Here is a 22,809-nt window from a genome sequence, read left to right on the forward strand (position 1 = left end):
GCAGCCCAGGGATGAAACTTGTGCAATCTATCAGCATGTAGGAGCTATGAAGGGATGGAGCATACGCAGTGCAGATGCACTCTTCAGCAAATTTAGCTGCCAAACTCTATTCAATATGTGCAAACTGTAGTTTTTTAAGAGTCTGATATTCAGCCAAGCGTAAGTAAATTTTCACAGGTACGCCAAAGGCACATCTGTGACCACAGGATGATCCCCTCGCAAAAACTCCCTGGCTCCACAGCATGCAAGCACAAGAGCTTCTTTACAAAACAGCTCTAAGAATTTCTTTAACATGTGAAAAACATATTCCTTATTGTCATTCTCAGAAAATAATTTTAGCTGAAACCTTCAGGAAAAAAAAAAACAGGTTTAGGCAGACTCATGGCATGGATAACCTCATCCTTAATTGTTTACGTTTGGTAAAATTATAAGCACCTAAGAACAGGATCTTGTAATGGAAAGTGTTGGGCCACACCACTATCATGCACTTAACACTGAGGTATTTGGTGGTTCATAGTCGTGTTTTTACAGTTGGGAATGCTGAGGCACAGAGGGGTTAAGTGACTTGTCCAAGGTTACAAAGAAATGTTTGTGGCAGAAATGGATACAGAACCCAGGTCTCATGACCTCTAAATAAACATTCCTTCCCAACTCTACAGGTAAACTGTAGCTCCCAAATTACACGCAAATTTTCAGCGAGAACATAACAAAGGTGCACAAAATGTAGCTGGAGTTCAGTGATAACTGATAATATTAAAGCACTAGAAAGTAGACAAAAAGATTGCTTTTACTTACTGAAATATGATGTGCATACATAGGCCTAGAGAGGAAAAATGCAGCATCATGGGGTGTGTGAAACTCATTACAGAGAACATCAATAGAAGGCACTCGCTTAATGTAATCCTCTGTGCTTAGATTGGATGCTAAAAATCCACCAAACTGTACCAGAGTATCATGGCACTGAATTGAAACAGAGAAAGAATAAGAGGAAAAATTACAGGTTTTTGTGGGGGGAAAACTAGGCAGGTTTAACAAATATCAACCTTTTTAAGGCAAATACATATATATAGGTAACAAGCCATTAGTCACTTTCCTGAAAAGGTACCCTTTAAACTACAGCTGAAAATATAATATACTAATTCTTTCCATACTGCAAAACACATCTGCCGTTTATGAAAACTAATCCAGCCTCATGTTCTGCAACTAAATAAATTCATCACAAAAATGTATTCAATTCTAAAAGCATTCTGCCCAATTAGGATTTGACATTCTGCTTTCTAAATGTTTTTGAACCCTTCATTGTGGCCCTTGAAGATTTTAGAAAAACTGCTAAAATTAGGAGAATATTTTAAAATAATTTGCAAATTATAACTAAATTAAGATTTTAATTTATTTCAATAATTTTGTCTCTTTTCCTTTTGTTCTCATGTCAGCACAGACAATTCAAATATTAGAAAGAAAGACCCTAGTCAGCATGAAGAGTATATCAAAGTCTAAGTTTCATATAGAACCATGATATTTTATATCATGATACATTTTTTGGAAAGCTCCACTGCTCTTTGTTGAAAATACAATATTGCATGGAGATCCAGCATTGAGGATGGCCCACAGAAAGAGCAAGCTTACAGAGCTTGATTATTTTTGTGCACAGGCTGTTGTAGCTGAGCCCATGGCCAACAGAAGGTCTTGCTTACCCATGGACAAAAGCTCCATTTAAGATACTTTAATGAGGTCAAAGGGAAAAAAAAGAAAAATCTAACCTCACACACCTGAGAGCTTCCAATACAGATTCTAAATTAATTTAGTGCCACTTGCATCTGTCAGCATAGAGGCCCAAAATGAGAAATACTGAATGACAAGTAAGATACCACTGACTTCAAAAAATCAGAAACAGGAAGGCTTTGTGAAGATAAAGCAAGAAAATGTTTTAAAAGCCCTTAAAATTAAATTTCTCGAGAATCAGATCAGATAAGCAGGGTAACCTGGCCTAACCCAATGGGTAGAGAGAAGAAAGCTTTTTTAATCAATATGCTTGCTTAGGTTCAGATTTCCCAGTATAAAGGAAGAGCTTTGCTTTAAGCTTTCAAATATAGGTCAATGGATTGAATTTGAAATCAGTAGATCAATGACACTAGCTGATGGCTGATTACTTCAACAGGTAAAATAAATAAGTGATCTCTCTTAAGTTCCTAAAAGAACGAGACAAATATCTAGGCCCATTTGTCCACTTCTCCCCTAAATGAAGGTTGGACTAAGGGTCTGATCCTGTAAACACTAACTGCAAAGAGTCCTTTTCTTTCAGTTTTGTGACTTGTTTGTGCTGAATTACATAATTAGCTTTTGACACTAAAATAATAATTTATAAATAAAACACCTGAAAAAACAAACTACCAAAATTACAACCGGTATACAGGTCTTTCAAACCTTAATATCTCAATTTATACATATGCAGGAAGTTAGCCCTGAACTGTGAATACTCACAGGGAAATACATTCGAGAGACAAGGTGGGTAAGGTAATATCTTTTATCATGACAGTGTTAAATTGATAAAAATCAGAATAGTTCAACAGACTTTGAAAAGATACATATAGCACTTTCATGTACTGTTCCAATAAGTCATAGGTTATAAAAGGTTTTTCTTATTTAAAATATAACAGATCCCACACTGAACTCTAAAAGCCTTTTCTTTTTTAGCTATTTTAACATTAACAAACATTGTGAAGTTTGCATGGCAAAACAACAGATCTAGGAATCTACAACTGTTTTTCAAAACAATTCACTTCTAAGTTGAATCAAATCTCAGTTTGACATTAGGGGAAAATACCTAAACACAAAATCAATTTTTGAAAAAGATAACTACAAAAATACATCATACGTTCAGTATGTAATTTTAAAGAGGAGGCATCTTATATTTACTATCTTGACAGTAAAAACTGTGCTATGCAGTATTTATATCAAATAAGCAGCCTAAACTTAGCTGAAGAATTAAAAATCTTTTTATTTAAAAATGTAAACGTGTAACTGTTTCTACTTGCCTGATCGTACAGCTTCCCCACCAGCTTCAAATGTTTCTCCCCTCCCTCCTGAAAGATCACACCATTTCGCTGTTGAGCCATAAGCAGGCACAGTGGAAGGGCCAGATCATGGTCAAGCAATGCATCTTTTAATCTCTGAGAAGATTTTTTAGTGTTTCTGATCTGGCCAAAATATCCACCCTGTCCAGAGAGCCAAGAAAACCAGAAGTTAAGGTATTCCAATTAATAAATATCACTTTATTATAGAAAATAGCCAAACAGTAAATAGATATAGTATCAACTTATGACAGTATAAGTAATTCATCAACATTTGCCCAATTTTTTGAACTTCAATAAAACCAGTAAATTAATCTGCACTCTCACCTCAGCTTTTAGCTGTTCTCCACCAGTCATGGCTTCTAGCTGCTCCATTGTCATCTCTTCTGTTATTTCTATTCCAGCCATTTTTTGTACCACCTCTTTTAAAATGAGCAAGTCAAAGCTGCACAGAAGAAAAATAAGAACTACATAAAAATGAAATAATATGAGCAACAGAAATGGTTACTTACAATAGCTAATACAAAATAAAACCATTGCGTGTTAAAATTGCTGTAGCGAAACAAGACCAAAACACAAACACAACATTCCTTCTCACAAGACAGGAGCGGCTCCAGGCCCCAGCATGCCAAGCACGTGCCTGGGGCGGCAAGCCGTGGGGGGCGCTCTGCCGGTCGTCGCTAGGGTGGCTTGCCTGCGGAGGGTCCCCGGTGGAGGGGCTTCACTGGACTTCCCGCACCCCTGCAGGAGGTCCACCAAAGGAACGGGACCAGCGGACCCTCTGTGCTTGGGGCGGCAAAATGTCTAGAGCCGCCCCTGTCACAAGCTAATTAAGGTTCAGGAACACCGCTAAATGCTGGAAGAAAATTTACAGGTAGTAGTAAAAGTGATATGCCTCCAGTGGCCCAAGACTGGGGCCACAGGGTTCTGCAGGAGAGAAATATTGGGATCCAATCCTGCAAACAGTAACAGGTACAGTGCCACTTACTTAAAATACCAACAAATTAATTACAAAAAACTGCAGCTGTTTCTTTTGTATTTCTTATCTTTACATGCATTTCATGTTTTCATCAGCCAAAACAGATTAAAAAAAAACTATTAATGACAAATCCTCAGATAATTGCTTTCAGTTAAATTGTTTTTAAAGAAGATTCAGAGCACACAGTGAGAGTTTAATGACAGAAACCTAAAGTGAATATAGCGATCTCACCTTGACCTATTAAACATGTGTCTGACCTGTAAAGTACATAAGATACGAAAAGCCACAATGGCCACCTCCTCAAGAAATACCTAATTTTGCTTGATATGTTCAACTCAAAAGAAAGGGCAGCAAATTATACAGATCACATCTCTGCCTTTTACTAAACAACTAAACATATACAACTGTTTATAAAGCTCTTTTACCACAATTTTCTCACTCAAAACTCTAACACCTAAAACATCACAAAACATTTCAGGCTACAGAATTTAAAATAAACTGCAGCCAGTAGGAATTCTTAATCCAAACATTTGCCTAGTACCATCCATTCCAATTTCTCCATAACCATCGAGGTCAGAAATTCATTCTAGTTATCAAATTTGTTTTGCTATTGATTTCAGTAACCAGGAAAATGTCCTACATAAGAACGGCCATACTGAGTCAGACCAAAGGTCCTTCTAGCCCAGCATCCTGTCTTCTGACAGTCGCCAATGCCAGGTGCCCCAGAGGGAATGAACAGAACAGGTAATCATCAAGTGATCCATCCCATTGCCCATTCCCAGCTTCTGGCAAACAGAGGCTAGAGATACCATCCCTGCCTATCCTGGCTAAATTATGGAAGAGAGTGAGTGGATAGAGACCTTGGTTTTAGGTGATAACGTTCACTAACTTCGTTTTACAGATGGGGAAACTGAGGCACAGAGTAGGAAAGTGACTTGCCTGAGGCCACCCAGCAGGCCACTGGCAGAGCCAGACTTAGAACCTAGGCCTCCTGGATCCCAGTCTCATGCTTTATCCACTACACCACTTGGACCATTACTATCAGTGATGTAGTTACTATTCTTTTTAACGGAAGTCCACAAGTAGTAATATGAATACCCTAAACCACCTTGCTAAAATAGGGAAGTCTAGTTTTCTTTCACCATTGTCCAACACTGCACTGTATGTTAAGTTATTTAATAATTTAACAGCATTTATAAGATATTTGCGCAATATTGAGGTAGGATGGGAAACGTTATTTACCTTACTTTCTGTAGTTAAGTGGTGACTGTACCATTACCAGAGTACAAAATAAGGTGGGAATTGGTACGCACATGTGAAACAAGATTGTCTGTGTTGAGGGGAAGGAACAGACTGCATTTTTTAACTCCCCAAGCCCTAAAACTATGTGCTGAAATGCCCCTATTTTACTGCTGGTGCAGGGATTGTTTTCTCTTTTTAAGCAAAAATGCAAGATCTTAACTATTTCAAATAAATTATTAGCTCGCTATTAGCATTCATAAATTATCTTTCACCAAATTTTAAGAAAAGCATTCATAATACAAGAATGTATTATAAATCCATACTTACCAAATATGACAAAACTACCCATTAAACAATAAAAAAAACAGGAAAAAAAACAAGGTGCACTAAGCAGTAGAAGGGGAAAGAAGAAAGGATTCAGGCTGTAAAGTTTGTTTACAACTGAAAACTTCTGAAAAAAGGACACCATCGGTGCTGACAAGCTGGAGATCCAAGGAGCAACTGGACAGCAAGTAACTGTATAGTCATTAAATATATTACACTACTTAAATATTCAAAGTAATAAAAAATGAAAGAATTTTAAAGACATTTTTGCAGACAAGATATGGGAACAACAATAAGAGAAACTATAAGGATTAGGGAATACTAATAGTTGTAGATACATTTTTCTAAATTAAGTATCCTTGTATATACTGTAAGTGTTCCAGTGATTCAGGTTCAACCAGAGGTTCTAGTACTGCAGTGCATGAAAGACAACAAACACTGACTCAAAAGAACATGCCATAACCATACATACTAAAGGAAAATATTACAGCTATACGTTCTCTTTCCCTGGTACTTTAAGCTCTCTAACTTTCTGACTGGTATTCAGGTACAGCTTTACTATTACCAGTACTTTTGCATCAGCGAATGGCAGTCATCAAACAACTAGTAAATTTTAAAACAGAGGGTGTTATACAAATTAAATAGGTCAGACTTGCCTTTTTCCAGCCTTTAGTTGGTTTGCTACATACTGCAGTAGACCAGCAAGTTCAATCGGATATTTTCGGAAAACTGCACCACAAAAACTAGCTAGACCTAAAGTAGATGGAGAGGGAGAAATAGCTGTGACTGAAAGTTATGCATCATGTATTTCAACATAAGATTACTATCCTCCGCATTTACTCAGCTATGTATTGCTAACACTCCCACTTAATATTTTCTATTGCCTTTACTTGCCATATTGATTTTTCCTTTGAAAAACTGATAAAGTAACAGCTGTGATAAATATCTGAAACATTAATTTATTAAACCAAACAAAAATACTAACTCTGCAGCCAGCTAGAAATTGTAGTGTCATCGTGTTTCATTCTCTCCTTCTCAGGATTTGCCAGAGCTTCAATGATGCAGTCTTTTACAAAGTTAAAGAATATATTTTTTCCCCAGTAAGTTTGAAATAGGAATTAATAATAATTAATAATAATACTGTACTTCTTTAAATTGATTTACAAATATTATTTAAACCTAAAGATATCCCTATAAGGTAAATAAGTTATCTCCATTTGAGTTGCCAGCAGCCACATACAATTGTCCCTTCAAATGCACAAATTCTAATATGCAAACACTATACCTGAACATTTAGAAAGTATCATCCTAAAACATGATATATACTAAGAGATTAGGGCTGCTGAAGACAATTACAGCTGAAAAATAACCATATAAGATTATAAAGACACAATAAAACCAACATACCAAAAAAATAAAACCCTATGATACCACAATATCATTTAGGAAGCATGGGAATCCTACAAGGGCAGGTGTTAATTAAAATAGTAAAATAGCTCTGGAAAAGGAGCATTTTCACACAATGTCAGGAAGCGGGAAAGGCTGGAAACTGGAAAAGGCTAGTTCCCCAGCCTAGGAGCTACCACAGCAAGACCTGAGACCTAACAGAAAGGTGGAAAGCAAAGTACCGCTACAACATGAAACACCACCTAGTGATGGGCAATCAAGGATTAAGATACAAGGCATACAATTAGCACATGTATTTTACACATAAAGGATACATGCCAAGACGTCATAGTTCAGTGAAGTGAGGTATTTCAATGAATCAACCACTGGTGTAATTAAATTATCATACTTCTGTATTTGTGACAAAATCTGAAAAAAAAACCAAAAATGAAATAGATAAGATTTATTCAGACAAACTAAAACCGTGCTACAATCCCTTAATCTCATGTAAACCTAGAAATTCCTAGGCCATTATCTACTATAGTAAATAGGCTAGTATGGTCAACATTTATACCTATGTTTTAAAAACATAAAACAAAGAAAACCCGTTTCAACAAAATGTTTCAGTTGCTTCTATAGCAAAAGGTAATCTCATCTGATTTCTGTGGCGCGCACATACACACACAAAAAACACAGTAGTGCAACTGATCATGTAAAAATATTTCCATTAGCGATTTCTTTAAAATGAGTGATAGTGTTAGCCTTCAGACCAACAGAAAACATAATCCAAAAAAGTTTCTGCTCTTGTATATATATTTTTCTAAATGTTAATACAAATAAATAACACTCCATCCTCAAAAAAACTAAACATTATTAATAAGAATTGCTGCCACTGAGTGTCATACTGAAAGCTAACAAAGAGCAAAAATGAAAAGGGTTTTTGTTTGCTTTACTTCTTGTTTTCAGCCACTTCAGACTTTACTACAAGAAATTAAAATAGAAACCAAAATGAACAAGTAAAAAAAAAAGATGCAATAGTTGATTGAATTCACACAGTTATTGTTATTAAACTGAAGTACCACAAAGATATACATTTTAAAAAGTGACTAGTGATTGAGTGCCCTACACATGACACGTAATAGGGATCTGACTTTCAGAGGGTGAGTCAGGACTTGTTGAAAATTGGGCCTCTCTCAATTTGTCTACCCAAAATTATTAGTCACTTTTGCAAATCTCAGTGTATATTTTTACATTTCTACTGAACTACCATGTTTTTAAAACCTATCATAAATCAAGAATAATAGAATTAGCACTTTTCTCCAATTTATTAAAATATCATGAACAAAATATGCAATCCATCCTCCCTTTAAATATATATCCATAGTGTTCATTCTGTAACATTTCCTCACACAAGCCCCAATGACTTAAAATGGGACTGTTCACATTAGAAAGGAAAGGTCACATTAGGTCCACACATACATACATAAACATATGCATATCACATCACATACATAATCAAATAAAATTGTTGGATTGCTATGGCTTAGCTTCCCAATTTGTCTTCCAGAAGGCTTCACATTTTCCTTGGTTAGACGCCTGTAAAAGAAGAGATATTTTATTTCAATTAACTCCTTCACAGGATGTTAGGGTGACCAGATGTCCTGATTTTATAGGAACAGTTCTGATTTCTGGGCCTTTTTCTTATATAGGTTCCTATAACTCCCTACCCACCGTCCTGATTTTTCACATTTGCTGTCTGGTCACCCTACAGGGTATAAGTAGTTTTACTATTCTCTCTCATAAATGTACATCTTATTCCTAAGCACACTTTTACCAATTAGATAGCCTAAATCCTTTTTTTGGAGAGGAAATAGTTGACAAAAATGCTCCAAACACCGGAAATTTCCAAACAATGGAAATTCATCAACAGGCTTCCAATCTGAATCCAGCATAAACTGCAAAACTCTAGACACTATTCCATTGCCTACACATAAGAGCTGGCAATCTCAACACAGTGTCTAGTGAATAACCAACACTAACTGATGTACTTCTAAGCAGACTAGGCAAAAGGGCTAGGGACTGAAATACCCTTAGTCCCTACAGTGTAGAGGCCACAGGACAATGTAAATTTCCCCTCCATCGCAAAAGACTTGTATCTGCCCCATAGAGAAAATACTTGAAATATAAAGACCAATCACATTGATATCTTCCACAAGCACAGAGCTCTTATGTTAGGAAAAGTTAACTTATGCTATCCTCATTCCTGTAAATCTAATTTTTTTAAAATACCTATTTAACTGTTAGTTAAATAATTAATTAATTTTATTAACCTCCGTGAACAGAAGAAACATTGTTTGGATTTCAGAATTTTTCACTTTTAGAAATATTTGATAATGAAGCTGCAAGCTTAATACTGAAACTAAAGACTAAGTAATTTTTTCACAGAAATGTAAAAGGAGAAGGGTGGTACTTCGGCAGTTTTACACATGTATTGGCACCACTTCTGCCTCAGGGATCATAGCACTACACTACTGCAGCACTGCCATCTCTAGTAGTTTCTCAAGGACTTCACTGCTTTGAAAGCCAAATCAGCAGCAGAACTGAGTTAATTCAAACTGCCCTAAAAGGAAAAATAGGTATTTTAATGCTAATATTTCTTGCTGTGTTTTGAAACGATTTATTTTGTTCTCTTCAAAACTGCCTTTATCGAAAACATTTATCATTAAAGTGTATAATCAAAAGAAAGTATGACTGTGAAAATTCAGGTGAACAGTTGAAGTTATTTAAGAAGGAAAAACACAAACACAAACTTCTGTCTCAGTTTTTCTATCAACAGTGTATTGAAAAAGAAATGCGGTTTCCTTAGGATTAATTCTACCAGTAAGCCTGAATTCAGTTAGTTATACAGTATTGGCTAAAAATGTCTTGTTATTCTCTCTTGCTGTACATCATGTCCTAAAGCATGAATATCATGTCTACTTGATTAAATTCTATTTAAACTTCAATATCTGATATACTGAGTTTAGAGTTTACCATAATTTGAAGTGTGCAGAAACACAGTGATATATGGTAGCCAGTGAGAGCACATGATCGGTATTAACATAGTTATAAATGTGTAATACTTCCTACTTTTTCTTAAATGGTAACAATGTTAAGGAACCAATTACACATCCAAATCTACTGCGTGGGAGGAAAATGGTGAGGATCTATGGCCTGTGTTACACAGGAGATCTGACTAGTTGATTATAATGGTTCCTTCTGGCCTTAAAACCTGCAAATCAAAAATCTATGACGTGATTTTGTCTTGCCTGTAGGAAGAGTTCTAATCACGATAACCACGTTACTATAGCATGGGTAAAACTGCATGGGTTCAGTTCACACATGCAACAAAAAAGGGATTTAACATGAAACCCTGACATAGTAGATAGAGTTGCAAAGAGGGACTCCAAATGCACATACTATAAGTTTCAACCACATATAATTTTTCAACTTATAATTAACTCCATGTGTGTGGAAGATGACAAACATCACAATTTGAGTTTGGATTGGGAGAAAATATACCACACAAGAAGGAAAACCCACAGAATGGAAATTATGAAGAGCAGCTGTCTATAGGGAAGGATTTGGGAGATTCTAGGAGATCCTCCCAGCAATCAATACAGCCTGCATTACAATGCATTGTTTCTAAAGAAAAATCTTGCAGAAAACAGAGAGCTCTTAAGGTAATTCTGTGCAAGAAATGTTGTCCCATAGAAGATATTAATTTAAGTTACTTTCACTTGGCATAATCTTGAAAAAAATGGAAAAAAAACCAAAACCCTTTGCTGAACATTAATTTGACAAAACAAATCAGTCTGATATTATTTATTCATGGAAGTTTCAGTGAATCACAAAACATTATTTTTAAGAGACTCTCTGTTCATAAGGAATTTAATGACAAGTACCCTGTAAACAGGAATCTTTGTCAAGTATTAACGCTGGCAGGATTCACTGTGACACCTACATGAAACAGTTGAAAGTTAGTCCTAAAATCTCATTAACTTTTAACTGCATAATATGAAAATCAGTGTAACTTACTTCATGATATATTTGGCTCTGTCTATAGTTTGAGCTTTAACTTTCACTAGAAGTGGGTGACTGTTGTATGTTTCATTCTTCCATTGTCCATAGAGACGATAGCTTGGAGTGATAAGAATGGGAGAAAGAAAAAGGAGCATCATTCAATCTGAAAAAAAAATTTAAAATGACTTTCCGTACGTGAAATAAAAATGTATTCTATGCTACTCACCGATATTGGTATGGAAAAGTTTTGAACATTCCCCAGAGTTCCTCGGACATGCACGCATTGCAGTCCATTAAAGTAAGAGATGGGAGCAAAACTTGGTCGGTAATATTTAACAAACAGCTAAACAAAATCTCCTGAGATAAAACACACAAAAAATAGCACAAAATAACTTATAAGTATGAGACAAGTTCAAAAAAAGTAACTGTCAATGTGAAGTTATTTAACTTGATTAACTAATAAAATGTCTTTATGTTTTATGCCTCATGATATACTGTGGCTTCCTATTTACATGGAAAAACATCTGTATTATAAAATCTGGTTTTAAGCAGAAATATTTTGTTAGATACTCATAACCACTGTTCTACACTATTATCCATATAGGGTTGAGGGAAGTGGTAGAAAAAAAGTCAATGGTTCATAATTCCAAAACAACAAATTGATAAAATTCCAACTAATGCGATAAGTCACTTTTTTATTTTGATATCAAATGGCATGAGAGAGTAATTTTTACAATTGTTTTAAAAAGTAATTTTTAAACCAATAGAAAGGTATCCTATACTACATTAGGACTGTCTTTATAGACAACTTGCCATTTGAAATCTCAGTTTTCAAAATGTGAATTTTTTCAGTTATTACACCTGCTCCTGAAACCTCCCCGCCAATTTGTGTTTTCACAATCACATTTCCATCTTTTTTTAAAAATATTATATATATTTTCTTTTCCCTTTTACTATGGTTAATACCCATATGAACAGGGATATAGTGCGCACAAAAAAATAGAAATTTTTTTTCTATTTCTGTTAGTTACGGTTAGGCTTGGCAGAATTAGATTTTTGTTTACTTATCATTTCAATGGATAATATCTGTTTATTTTTAAGCATTTTTTATCAATTTAAATTTTTAGTTACAGAAAATTATGGGGGGAATTAAGTTAATAAAAAGGTTGGATAATTTAACGACAATAGATGTCGAGATTCAAAAAGTTAAAGCTTTATAACCATTAACACACAAATGATCATCACCACATATCAGAAGATAAAACATCCTTAAATTCTAATAAATTCTCAAGCAGCAGTTTTCTTATTTTGTCTATCTGTAAATTGTGGTTACCATCAATGGAAATATTTTTCTTTGGTTTCTATATACACAGTGAAATAGACATTCACTGATATTTACTGATAAAAATCTAATCTTTCCAAACCTAGTTATGCTAATCTTAGGCACTGCATACAGCAACAGTAGTACAACTGTCTCATAAAACTACTATTTTTAAAGTGACGTATCTTTAAGCAAAGGGCCTAACTTAAAATGCTACAATACAACGATTAATATAAGCTGACCTCAGGAAAATCTAAAACTACTTGGATCAAACTATACAATTACCAAAAAGAAAGGTTTTTCCCAACACTTTTGGGCAGCACTATGCAAATATTTTCTTATTCTGACACCTCAGAAAGTCACAAAACTGTGGTGTGTGAAATATGAGAGGAATAGGATGCTGTAGGAAATCTGATCCACTTCAACAACAGACCTGTTACAGGAGAATTCCTATGCTTGCTGAGAAACTGGCTCTCACCGGAGTATCACTGAGTCAAGTGGCAAATTAATTTCCTGGGATTAGCTGATTATACTTTAACAGTAACTGGCCATCTAACTATAAAATATCACCACAATTTCTGCTCTAATTACTGTTTTCCTTGATCTTCCTACACTTTTCGCAGATAAAATCAGCAAGAGACAGAATACAGTCAATAGACCATTGCTATAAAATAAGAGCAGCCCAGCAGGAAGAATATCAGACTGAATATGCAGAAACTGGCAGGAAGAGAGCCAGTTGGAGGAAGACAAGATCTTTTTCATGATTGTTTATAAGCAGAATGCAGCCAATAAAGAGACGAATCCATTGTTTGAATTTGGTGAAGACAACCACAGATTTATAGTTTATAAGAAAAAAAAAAAGTATGATTGTATGACATAGGTAAGCCATGAAAATCTTAAACCAATTTTCATCCTACAAGAAAACAGAGTTTATACAGAGAGGAAAAGGTTTAGACAAATATTTTGTCTAATTATAATTCATAATTAGATATGAGATTTCTTCTCGCAGACCAGAAAGAGCAGAATCAAGCATACTCCTGAGAAGCTGAGACCCTTGAATAAGCAAGTAGACTATCTTCTGACAAGAAAGAGTGAGTTGCAACTATGTGAAGTTTTCACTTGCTTCTTTTAAGATGTTTTTTAAAATAAAAGCACTGCATAGGCACAAATATTAGAAAGTTTTTCATTTAAAATTGTATGACAGTACTAGTGAATGAGATGAGGTTATTTGTAAAAGAAATATAGTAATTTTCAGGACCAAAACTCACCATTTTCTCTTTATCCTCTTGTTTATTTCCATCAGATTGAAACTACAAAAAAGACATTCATATTAATTGTAGAATTATATGACTTAAGTTAGTCTATTACTACTGAATAGGTATAATTTCAAATCAAAGTTACTTCAGAAAAATCTATATCTAACAGACTGCCCACAAATGGTATAATACCCCCAATTTGTAGCACCGAAGTTTCATCTCAATATCTGTATCTTTTTAGCTGTATGAAGTATATGACTACTAATCATATACAAATACATTGTTGCATATAGAGTAACAATTCAAATATTTGTTTTGAACATAATATTTTTCACTCAACATTTGTAACACCTCAATGAAGATTCAGCTATTCATTATCCTTAAGGATTTTTTTCTTTAAACAATTTTCATTTTAAAGTTCTTTTGAAAAAAATTGAAATTGTAGTGGAAAATGTCACAATGTATCAATACTTTCATTACATAAACGAGAAATGAAAGCAGACACTTTAAGTTATTCTTAAGCATTTTATGTTAATTGAAGGGTTCTAGATTCACTTTTATTTCATTTTGCTTAAGTTCAAGGATGAAATATTAGCTTCATTAAGTTAATGGCAGAATTCCAACTGACTTCAATGTGGCCAAAATTTCACCCCAAAGCTTTTAAAAGAAGATTTAGTCAACATCAGGAATAGTCCCCAAAATCAATACATCCTTTTCAACATTAGTTTTTGATAGGGAACTAACATACAGCAAAATTTCAATAACTGAGATGTTCAGCTCTGTCATCTAGAGGTTACACATTTCAAACTAAATGAAGAATTTATAATTTTAGGAACAATACTAACACTGAACCAACAAGTGGATTTTGTACTGTAGAAGTAAACAAGCATTTGTGCTGTACAATCTTGAGGTGGGTTTGTTGTTGCGGGGGTGGGGAGGGGCTGGCTATGCATGGTGGATTTGGTTCTTCTAAGCAATGTTAGAGCTGCATGCACAGCAATGAGAGGGGAGCCTAATTTGTTGATACTGTGAGTGTTGGTTTTTGTTTAAAAAAAGGGGGTAGCCTTGTATAAAATCTGATATCACCCATCTTACTTTACAAGGGCGGAGAAAAAAGTCAACAGAGTTCAACTTATACACATCCAATACTTAGACACTATCATTTGCAAGGAAAAGACTACATTAATTTGGAAAAAGTGTGAAGTGCACCATCTGTGTTCCAGTGCAGACGAGAAAACTAAATCTTAGCACACTGTGTCCTACTGCTTCATAAATTTAATGTTTTTGGTATAGTAGACAGAGTGCAATGTTTTACAGAGTTCACAAAGATTCATTATGCCAAGAAATTAAACAAAATTCTATTTATTTAGATATTACATATGTAAATTCTCTGGAGGACCATACTAATACTTATCAGTCCATCAGTGACTATAGCAGAAAGAATGAAATTGCCTCTAAATATGTAAATCTGATTACGTTTCAGATTTGTTTTCAAAACTGAAAAACATACAAAGCCACCATGAAGAGCAAGTTGATTCACTTCTCAAAGTAATCCACATCCACATATGAAATAATGCTCATTTTAACGGAATAACTTAACTGTATATTATTTTTGTTGAAAGATGTAAATTAACTAAAAGACCACTATCAATTAAAAAAGTCACTATTCTGTACACTATATTTTACTGCCGTGTTCGAAAGAGATGAAATATATCTGGCTTTCAAACTATACAGTCTAGAATAACAGAATTTCCAAGCCTGTTATAAAAGTACAGACAGCAACTCTTCTAATAGTCACCCTTTGGGAAATAATATCTGTTCAAGTTTTTTAGTCCTCATTGTCCCTCTTATCCTGCTCCACTCCTGTTGAATGTATATTAAGTTAACAACATGAAGTGCAGAACACTTTCCAGTTAAGTTTGAGCATAAAAGACAAGTTTGGAGTATTAGAAGCCTGGATTTATCAACTACTGTATGATTCATCAGCTGGCAGTTTCTATAAAACCACTGTGGTTATAAATATTTCAACCATGTATGTTAAATAGGAATGGGAAAACTTCAACAGTTGACATAACATGCTGATTGCAATAGGCATTAAAAATAACTTTCCCTATGTTACCTTAACCATTCTGTCCTCACTGTTCAGTTTCTTCGAAGTTCCAACCTAAAGCAAACAGCTATAATGTTGCTCATCCTTGTCATAAGCATAACATTTATGTATCTTAAACTATCATATTTGTATATTTCAAATACTGAATCTTCCACTAAAATGACAAAACAGAATAATATGAAGTGTCTAACATAGTAAAGAACGGATCTTTGACATGATAAACAAATATGATAGTATATTCTTACATTTGTGAATTACGTTTTCAAACATTCCTTCTTCCCAAAAACCAGGACAACCTCTTCAGATGATTAGACCAATCTAACAGAAAGCACCACAGCCCAATATTCATAGCTGAGGCCTCCCATTAAAAAAATGTCCTTAAATATAGGTATCAATAATTTTACTTTTACAAATCAACTACTGGTCACAAAAATTGTGAACAGAAAAAAATAGATGAAAGATACTAGGCCACTGTCTATGGTACAACAATATTTAAACAGGACACATATAGCTATATCCAATATAGCACAAAATACTATATTAATATGTATCTGTAGAGAACTTGATATTTTATCTTTGAGTTGCATGGGAAAAAATTCATTTCAGTAAAAGGTCTTGGACAAAGGTGACATTTAACTGAATCATGACTACAAAGTTATGTTAAAATTTTAATAAAAATATACAGTTGCACTTCTCTAAGTGATGTACAGTTGCATAATAACTTGTAATGGTCACACCTCATAATTATAGCATAGAAGACAAATTTCTGATTACAGGGAATTTATTGTACAGGTTTATTATCCTATCCAGCTAAAAGTGAAATTACAAGGTTATATTTGCTTGGTGAAATAAATGGGCACTCACTTCATTTTCTGTCTAAATTTCTTAAGTTAACGATTGGCTTATATACTGTAACATCTGTTCAGATTTATGCACATGTATAATATAATGCCAGTTTAACTCCCTTTATATGAGGCTGGCATTACAGTTTTGTTTGATTCCTATTTGCAGGTAGGTGGCCACGTTATTACTCACTGTGTCAACTGGTATCTTGGAAAACTGGGTAAAATACATTTACTGTATTTCATTTTCTTCATTTTCAACTAGAAGAAGGAGAATCTGCAAACCATCTGGGTGGAAGGGATTTAAAAAAGACCGCTAGAAACAACAAAAAAACTAACTAGAGGCAATGAGGAAAAGGGGAGGAGAAGGCAGAGATAGAACATAGCCACATTTGAGATAGCCTTCTAAACATGCTTGTATGTCAGCGTAACTTTGAAATGGAGCCCTACAAAATGGATTATTTAAACTGCATTAAATCCCGGTGTGGACACACACAAAATTCAGTTTAGTTTAATTCACTTTAGTGAATGAGAACGTACATACAGGGGCTTAATACAGTTTAACTAATCCATTTTAAATTCACACCTTTAGTTAATTCAGATAAATTTTTGAGTGTCCCTGTGTAGACAAGCCCTTAGAGGAGTCTGGGTTTCTTATTTCTATGTAAGATAAAATTTGTAAAGTGGGTTAAAGGGTCACTGGGCTGAGATCTTTAAAAATGTTCTCAATATTCTGAGGTGTTATTAGTAAAATAGATGTGATGTTCATTAAATATAATTTTTTGCTTCAGTGACTCATTAAGAAAATGAAAAAGCACACAATGCTACGGTTTTAAAAAAGAAAGGTTAAGATTAATACCTATCCTCCAGTCATGCAGATCTGACTCTTCTAAAATCAGAGCAAATGTTTATAGTAAAAACATAAATTTTGAATTTTACAGCTGTTAGCCTGCACTACTACCATGACATTATTATAGGAAAATCCTTATGCCTGCGAAGTGTAGTTCTACTCTGAAAAGTGATGCCGAAAAACAGCACTATCTTACAACTACATGTGTATTTCACTTTCATTTTTGCACAATATCGAGTAATTTTTTTTATTTATTTTTTTACAGTAAAAGCTGTGTTTTCCAGCACTTTATAAATCATAAAACTCTAGAAACCAGCATTTCGGGAAACGGAAATAGACGGTGCTCACCTTGGTGGTCCCTAACTAATGGGCACTGCAGAGCCAGTGCTCAGGGCAGGGCAGAAGCAGTGCACAGACCCACCTGGCCACGCCTCCGTCTAGGAACTGCAGGGAGCCATCCGAGGTGAGCTCCATCCAGATCCGACACCCTGAAACCCCTCCAGCGCCCCAACCCCCTGACCCAAGCCCCCTCCCTCATCCAAACTCTCTCCCAGAGCCCATGCACCCACACTCCCTCCCACGCCCCAACCCCAGCCATGGCCCCTTAAGATATCCGGAATTTTTGCCTAACCGGCAACCTCCATTCCTCCAAAGTACTGAACAACACGGCTTTTACTGTATTGTTTTACTTCTGCTTGCACAGCACAGACAAGAGAGAGAGATGGATTCTATTTCAGCTCATGCATCAACAGAACTGTTCAAAAAGTTATGCATGATCAAAGATTCTGCCATCAGAATTCAGGAAGAATTTTACTATACTGCATTTGTAGAATATGGTATGTGTGTGTACTTCTCGCAGTTACTTGTACACAGTATTACGATATATAGTTCATGTGCCTCTAAGGTTATAAAAAATTATTACACTTTTTAAACGATTTCTAAAAATACAGTATCTGATGATTATCCTCATGCATATATTAAGAAGGGGCACTATTCTTGTTGCATGTTCAATTGGAATTCTCTCATTTCCCATTTATTGAATGCTTAACTACATAACCTCTAGTTCTGCACTAAAAAAAAAAGTACTATGCAGCAATAAGAGAAGGGGAACTTTTGACCTAGGACACCAAGACAAACCCCTGATACCTATGAAGTACCTGGGTTCAGATGTCCAAGCCAGGACCAGGGTATCCTTACAAGTCTCATCAGAAATTACCATCACCACACAGTAAACTGCAAATTACTCAACTTAAGTTCCTTGCAAGCCAGAAGGGCTCTGTCACAGGTTTAAATTTGTGATTAAAAGAAGTCTGTGTATTCTAAATAAGATGCCAAGACCTATAAGCAAAATTCTCGGCATATATGAATTCAGTATTGGCAGTCTAATAGCAATACTCTGCACTGGCATGCAACACATTTTCATTCAAATTCCAGTCTTCTACATCAGAAGCAGGCAGGAGGGAGATGTGCTAGGGAATTTGCAGGATATACAGGAATAATACCATCCATCCAAGTGGAGGAGGGAGAATGGAAGGAGAAGTTAAAAATTATATAATATTATTGCAACTACTACTGGAAATGGAAGATACTGGATTATTCATCTTTCTGTCGTTTGAGTCAGCCAGCATTTGATGTTATTTGACTCACGGTATTTGGCCAATAAGGGTATGTCTACACTGCAAGGTAAGCTCAGGGTTAGTAGAACTTGAGTTAGCAGATCCTGGGTTTGTTAATCTAGGCTTGAGCCTCTATACTCATTTGTAAAGCCAGGTTAGGAACGGTTGAATCCTGGGTCCCAATCAGCGGCTACACTGCATTATGCAGGCCCCGAAACCAACCACATTTATTCCAAAATGTGGCACTAGTCCTTCTTTAGTGGTGTAGTATGGGAAAACTTGACTATCCACCAAACTTGACTGTCCAAAGGACAGCCTGTTGGATTGTGGGATGCTGTTGGTGGATTTCCAGAGCACAAGTCCATTGGGAATGTGTCTACAATGCAAAGTAATGGAGTTTTAACTCTGGGTACCGGCCTGACTCTGGCTTGGACCCTGCATTCCCATGGGGTCTTGGGACCCTGAGTTCAAGCCCTGGGTTAGAGTTTGAACCCTGAGCTTACAACGAAGCATAGACACAGCCTAAGAGAGCACAGCAACCAGTGAAAAAGCAGGGGGAAGAGAGGAAAGGAGTGGGCAAGCCACTAATTGTAGAGTGCAAAGATGCAAGTCACACCAAGTTTTAAATATTATTCATTTTCACTTTTAAGATTCAACTTTTTATAGTTTTGAACTGATGACCCGAAAGATGAGGCAGGTCAGCAAAGTGGCCAAACCTGTGTTGTATCAAACAGAACATTGCTGGAACAGAAGCAAAAACAACCCAGGGGCCTTCACTTGATCTGAAGACTACATTCCAAGAGAGTTCATAATACAAAAAAACTCCCCTTTGCCCTTTTTAAATAAAAAAGAAGATCACTATACAGTCTTGACACTCACTTTGTGGAAAAGTATGGTCCGTGGCCAAAATAGCAGCCAAAAGGGTCCACTTTAAAAATAAAGTGAGCTACTTTGGGATTTAGAAGGTTTCATGGCCCTCTGAATTAAACCCATCCCTGTCAGCAGCATATGAGGCTCTATGGCTCTATGGCTACCATATGGCAGCATCATGGTGAAAGTGGAGGCAGTCCAGCTCGAAACTAGCAGCTCTTCAACATATCCAACCACTGGGATCGGTTTGATTTGGCAACTTTCACTGAAGGGGAGAGAAAAAGCACATCCCCGCTCTCCATGATACCTAACAGATGGGGAGAAACCAACTTTTTAAAATTGGTCCCATAATGATTTACTGTTCACCATGGCCTTCAGGATGACCTTCACATTTTTCCAGTGCAAAAGCTTGTAATTGTATAGTATTTTTTCATAATGAAATTGTATAGTAATTTTTCATAAAAATCTATCCACACAAAAGATAACATTGTAAAATAGTTATAATAAAGGAGATCAATGGGTGGGAACAGTAAAGGGAAACTGTCCGGACATTTTCTGTTTCAGCATGTGAACACATCACAAGTATTTAATAAAATATCTTTTGCTGTCATCATACAGGAATAGTATGTTTCCATCAAAAACTTTAGGCAAGTTGCTCTATCTTACCAACCTCTTTCATAAATGCTTTTCCTAAGCGAACCACTTTTGCAAATAAAATGGGATCATGGGAGAGATGAGGACCAAGATAACAAAGCATGTTGAACACTTCCTTCCTCAAATCTTCAAAACTTTCTGCTTGTTTGGGGGCTTTCTTATTTTGCAAATTGGAAATTGGTGACCCTTTAGCCCCTTTAGGTACTCCAACTCTGTGAAAACAGAAGTATAAAATTTCACATTCTACATGAGGACTATTTACTTTTACAGTCAGGACAAACAATTTAGTTTATTAGTTAACTGATTTTAGTTACTACGGTTCTATATTATTTTCTCAGTGTTTTTTCCAATGCAACAGTGTACTAGTCTTCTGGATTGATTTGGTGAAATTTTGGCCCCAATGAAGTTAGTGGGAGTTTTGCCATTAACTACAATGAGATCAGGATTTCATCCCCAAATCTTCTTATCAAAGGGACTCTGTTGCTACAGAATTAAATAAAAAACTGCAAGATCACTACCAGCGGGTACAAAATATTTTATAAAATCCTCATTTTTAATATGGTAAACTCACACCACATTAAATAAATACTGTCTTTAAAGTAAATCTAAGTAGATTAAGTGAAATATTCTCATTGTAATTGAACTTGTCCTTAGAACTGTCTAATATTTAAGATATGCTTTAATAATCAGAACAGGACTGGGTAACAGTTTTGACCTGGGCTATATCAAAGATGAACATTTATTGTTTGCATGACTCTCAAACGAGTTTAGACTAAAAAAATTTGATTAAAAAAATAGTAAATAGAAATGCAGTGAAGTCAATATTATATACAAAACTTGAAAATTGCTTTACCAGCTAAACATATTAACTTAAGATCAGAAAGGTATTTACTGTGAGTGTCAGAGTGAGATATGTCTGAATCAAATTATGGACTCCATTTTGGATTAGGGCATCCATTTTATGTTATGTGCTGAACTCACATCTAACACTGCTCAAGAGTATTACGATGTACTCCAGTCAGCTATCCTACTCAGGAGTGTTCGATATCTTGTTAAAGCACAATCTCTAAGAAGCCACAAAGATAACAATCTAGGGCCACTGACGGTGTCTCAACTACCAAGCCATCTTCATGAAAAAATAGACTCAACATGGGGGCACAAGGAAGGGCTCAGATAAAAAGTCTGAACCTAGGAATGTGCCCTGTAGATGCAGAACTAGGAATAATGATTAAACTCAATGAAGATCCAGATGGCTTATAGGCACATGGTGCCCAGCAGTGGACTGGTGATTGTCCACTGTTCAGTTAGCCAACATGAATCAGTTCTTCCTTAAACACAAGTCTAACCCACACTAACTCGACTGAGAGTTGCATATATGTACCTGAGGATAGAATTAGACAAAGAGGGGAAAATAAACAAATTGATCCCTTATACATCTCTCCCACACCAAAGTTATATATAGACACCAAACATTTGGGCTGGAAAGCACCTGTTGAATTATCTAGCCTATCACCCTGTATCAGGACAGAAGTGCTTTGATTAGTTGTAAAATATATCTGACAGATGGGTACCTAGAAAAACCTTGATAACTCCAATAATGGCAATTCTATAACCTCATATGATATCTTATTGTAACTTTTAAATAGATATTCTAAACTGCTAGTTTTCAAACTGTGGAGCATCCCCCTGGGATTGCAATAGGTAGGCACAACTAAGGAGCTGGAGAGCAGTGTGAAGCAAAGGCACCTTTCAATCAGCCACATCCTCCAGGACGTGACAGGCCCCACCTAGTGACACCATTAGGAGGCTGTTGCTATCACCTGATTAGAAATTCTGAGGGGTATGCACTTTGCAAGGGAGCCACATTTGGCAGGATTCACTGCAGCTGTAGCCCCACACTATGAGACAGCAGCAGCACAGAGGAGGTGGAGTTTCCCCAGCAGCTGCCAACAGTCTCTCTGGGTTCAGCAACAGATAAAGAATGGGGCAGCAGAACATCTGCTCCTGAGGGAGTGAACGCGACGGAGGGGTGGGAGTGAACAAACAGCAACCTAGCCTCCCAAGCTGCTGCAGGCATCCACCAGCCACCATCCCTTGCAGGCATGCACAACCTTCTGCTCACTGGGCTATCCCCCTCCGGTAGCACGCACGCGTGCATGTGTGGACATGAATCTCTGATGAGGGGTAAAGCAAAAAAAATAGTTTTGGAACCTCTCTTCTAAGCAC

General features: G+C 35.9%; 1 protein-coding gene across 4 annotated transcripts in view; it reads right to left on the reverse strand.

The window, feature by feature from the left end:
* The window catches only part of THOC2 (THO complex subunit 2), a 101,498-nt gene that overhangs the window by 38,328 nt on the left and 40,361 nt on the right, over nt 1-22,809 (reverse strand). For 3 of the 4 annotated variants that reach the window (XR_007775844.1, XM_050964461.1, XM_050964463.1), the window contains exons 12-23: nt 20,600-20,795; nt 15,761-15,805; nt 13,654-13,695; nt 11,291-11,421; nt 11,080-11,181; nt 8,514-8,598; nt 7,338-7,431; nt 6,602-6,682; nt 6,273-6,369; nt 3,399-3,516; nt 3,036-3,215; nt 796-960 (exon numbers count right to left, since the gene is read on the reverse strand). Coding sequence is in view for 3 of the 4 variants with exons in the window: in XM_050964461.1 (XP_050820418.1) it covers nt 796-960; nt 3,036-3,215; nt 3,399-3,516; nt 6,273-6,369; nt 6,602-6,682; nt 7,338-7,431; nt 8,514-8,598; nt 11,080-11,181; nt 11,291-11,421; nt 13,654-13,695; nt 15,761-15,805; nt 20,600-20,795 (1,336 nt within the window). In the remaining variant the exon portion in view is untranslated. The remainder of the gene's footprint in view (nt 1-795; nt 961-3,035; nt 3,216-3,398; nt 3,517-6,272; nt 6,370-6,601; nt 6,683-7,337; nt 7,432-8,513; nt 8,599-11,079; nt 11,182-11,290; nt 11,422-13,653; nt 13,696-15,760; nt 15,806-20,599; nt 20,796-22,809) is intronic. The other variant, XM_050964462.1, reaches the window with a different exon arrangement.

The sequence above is a fragment of the Gopherus flavomarginatus genome, chromosome 8, assembly GCF_025201925.1.
Source record: "Gopherus flavomarginatus isolate rGopFla2 chromosome 8, rGopFla2.mat.asm, whole genome shotgun sequence".
NCBI lineage: Eukaryota > Metazoa > Chordata > Testudines > Testudinidae > Gopherus > Gopherus flavomarginatus.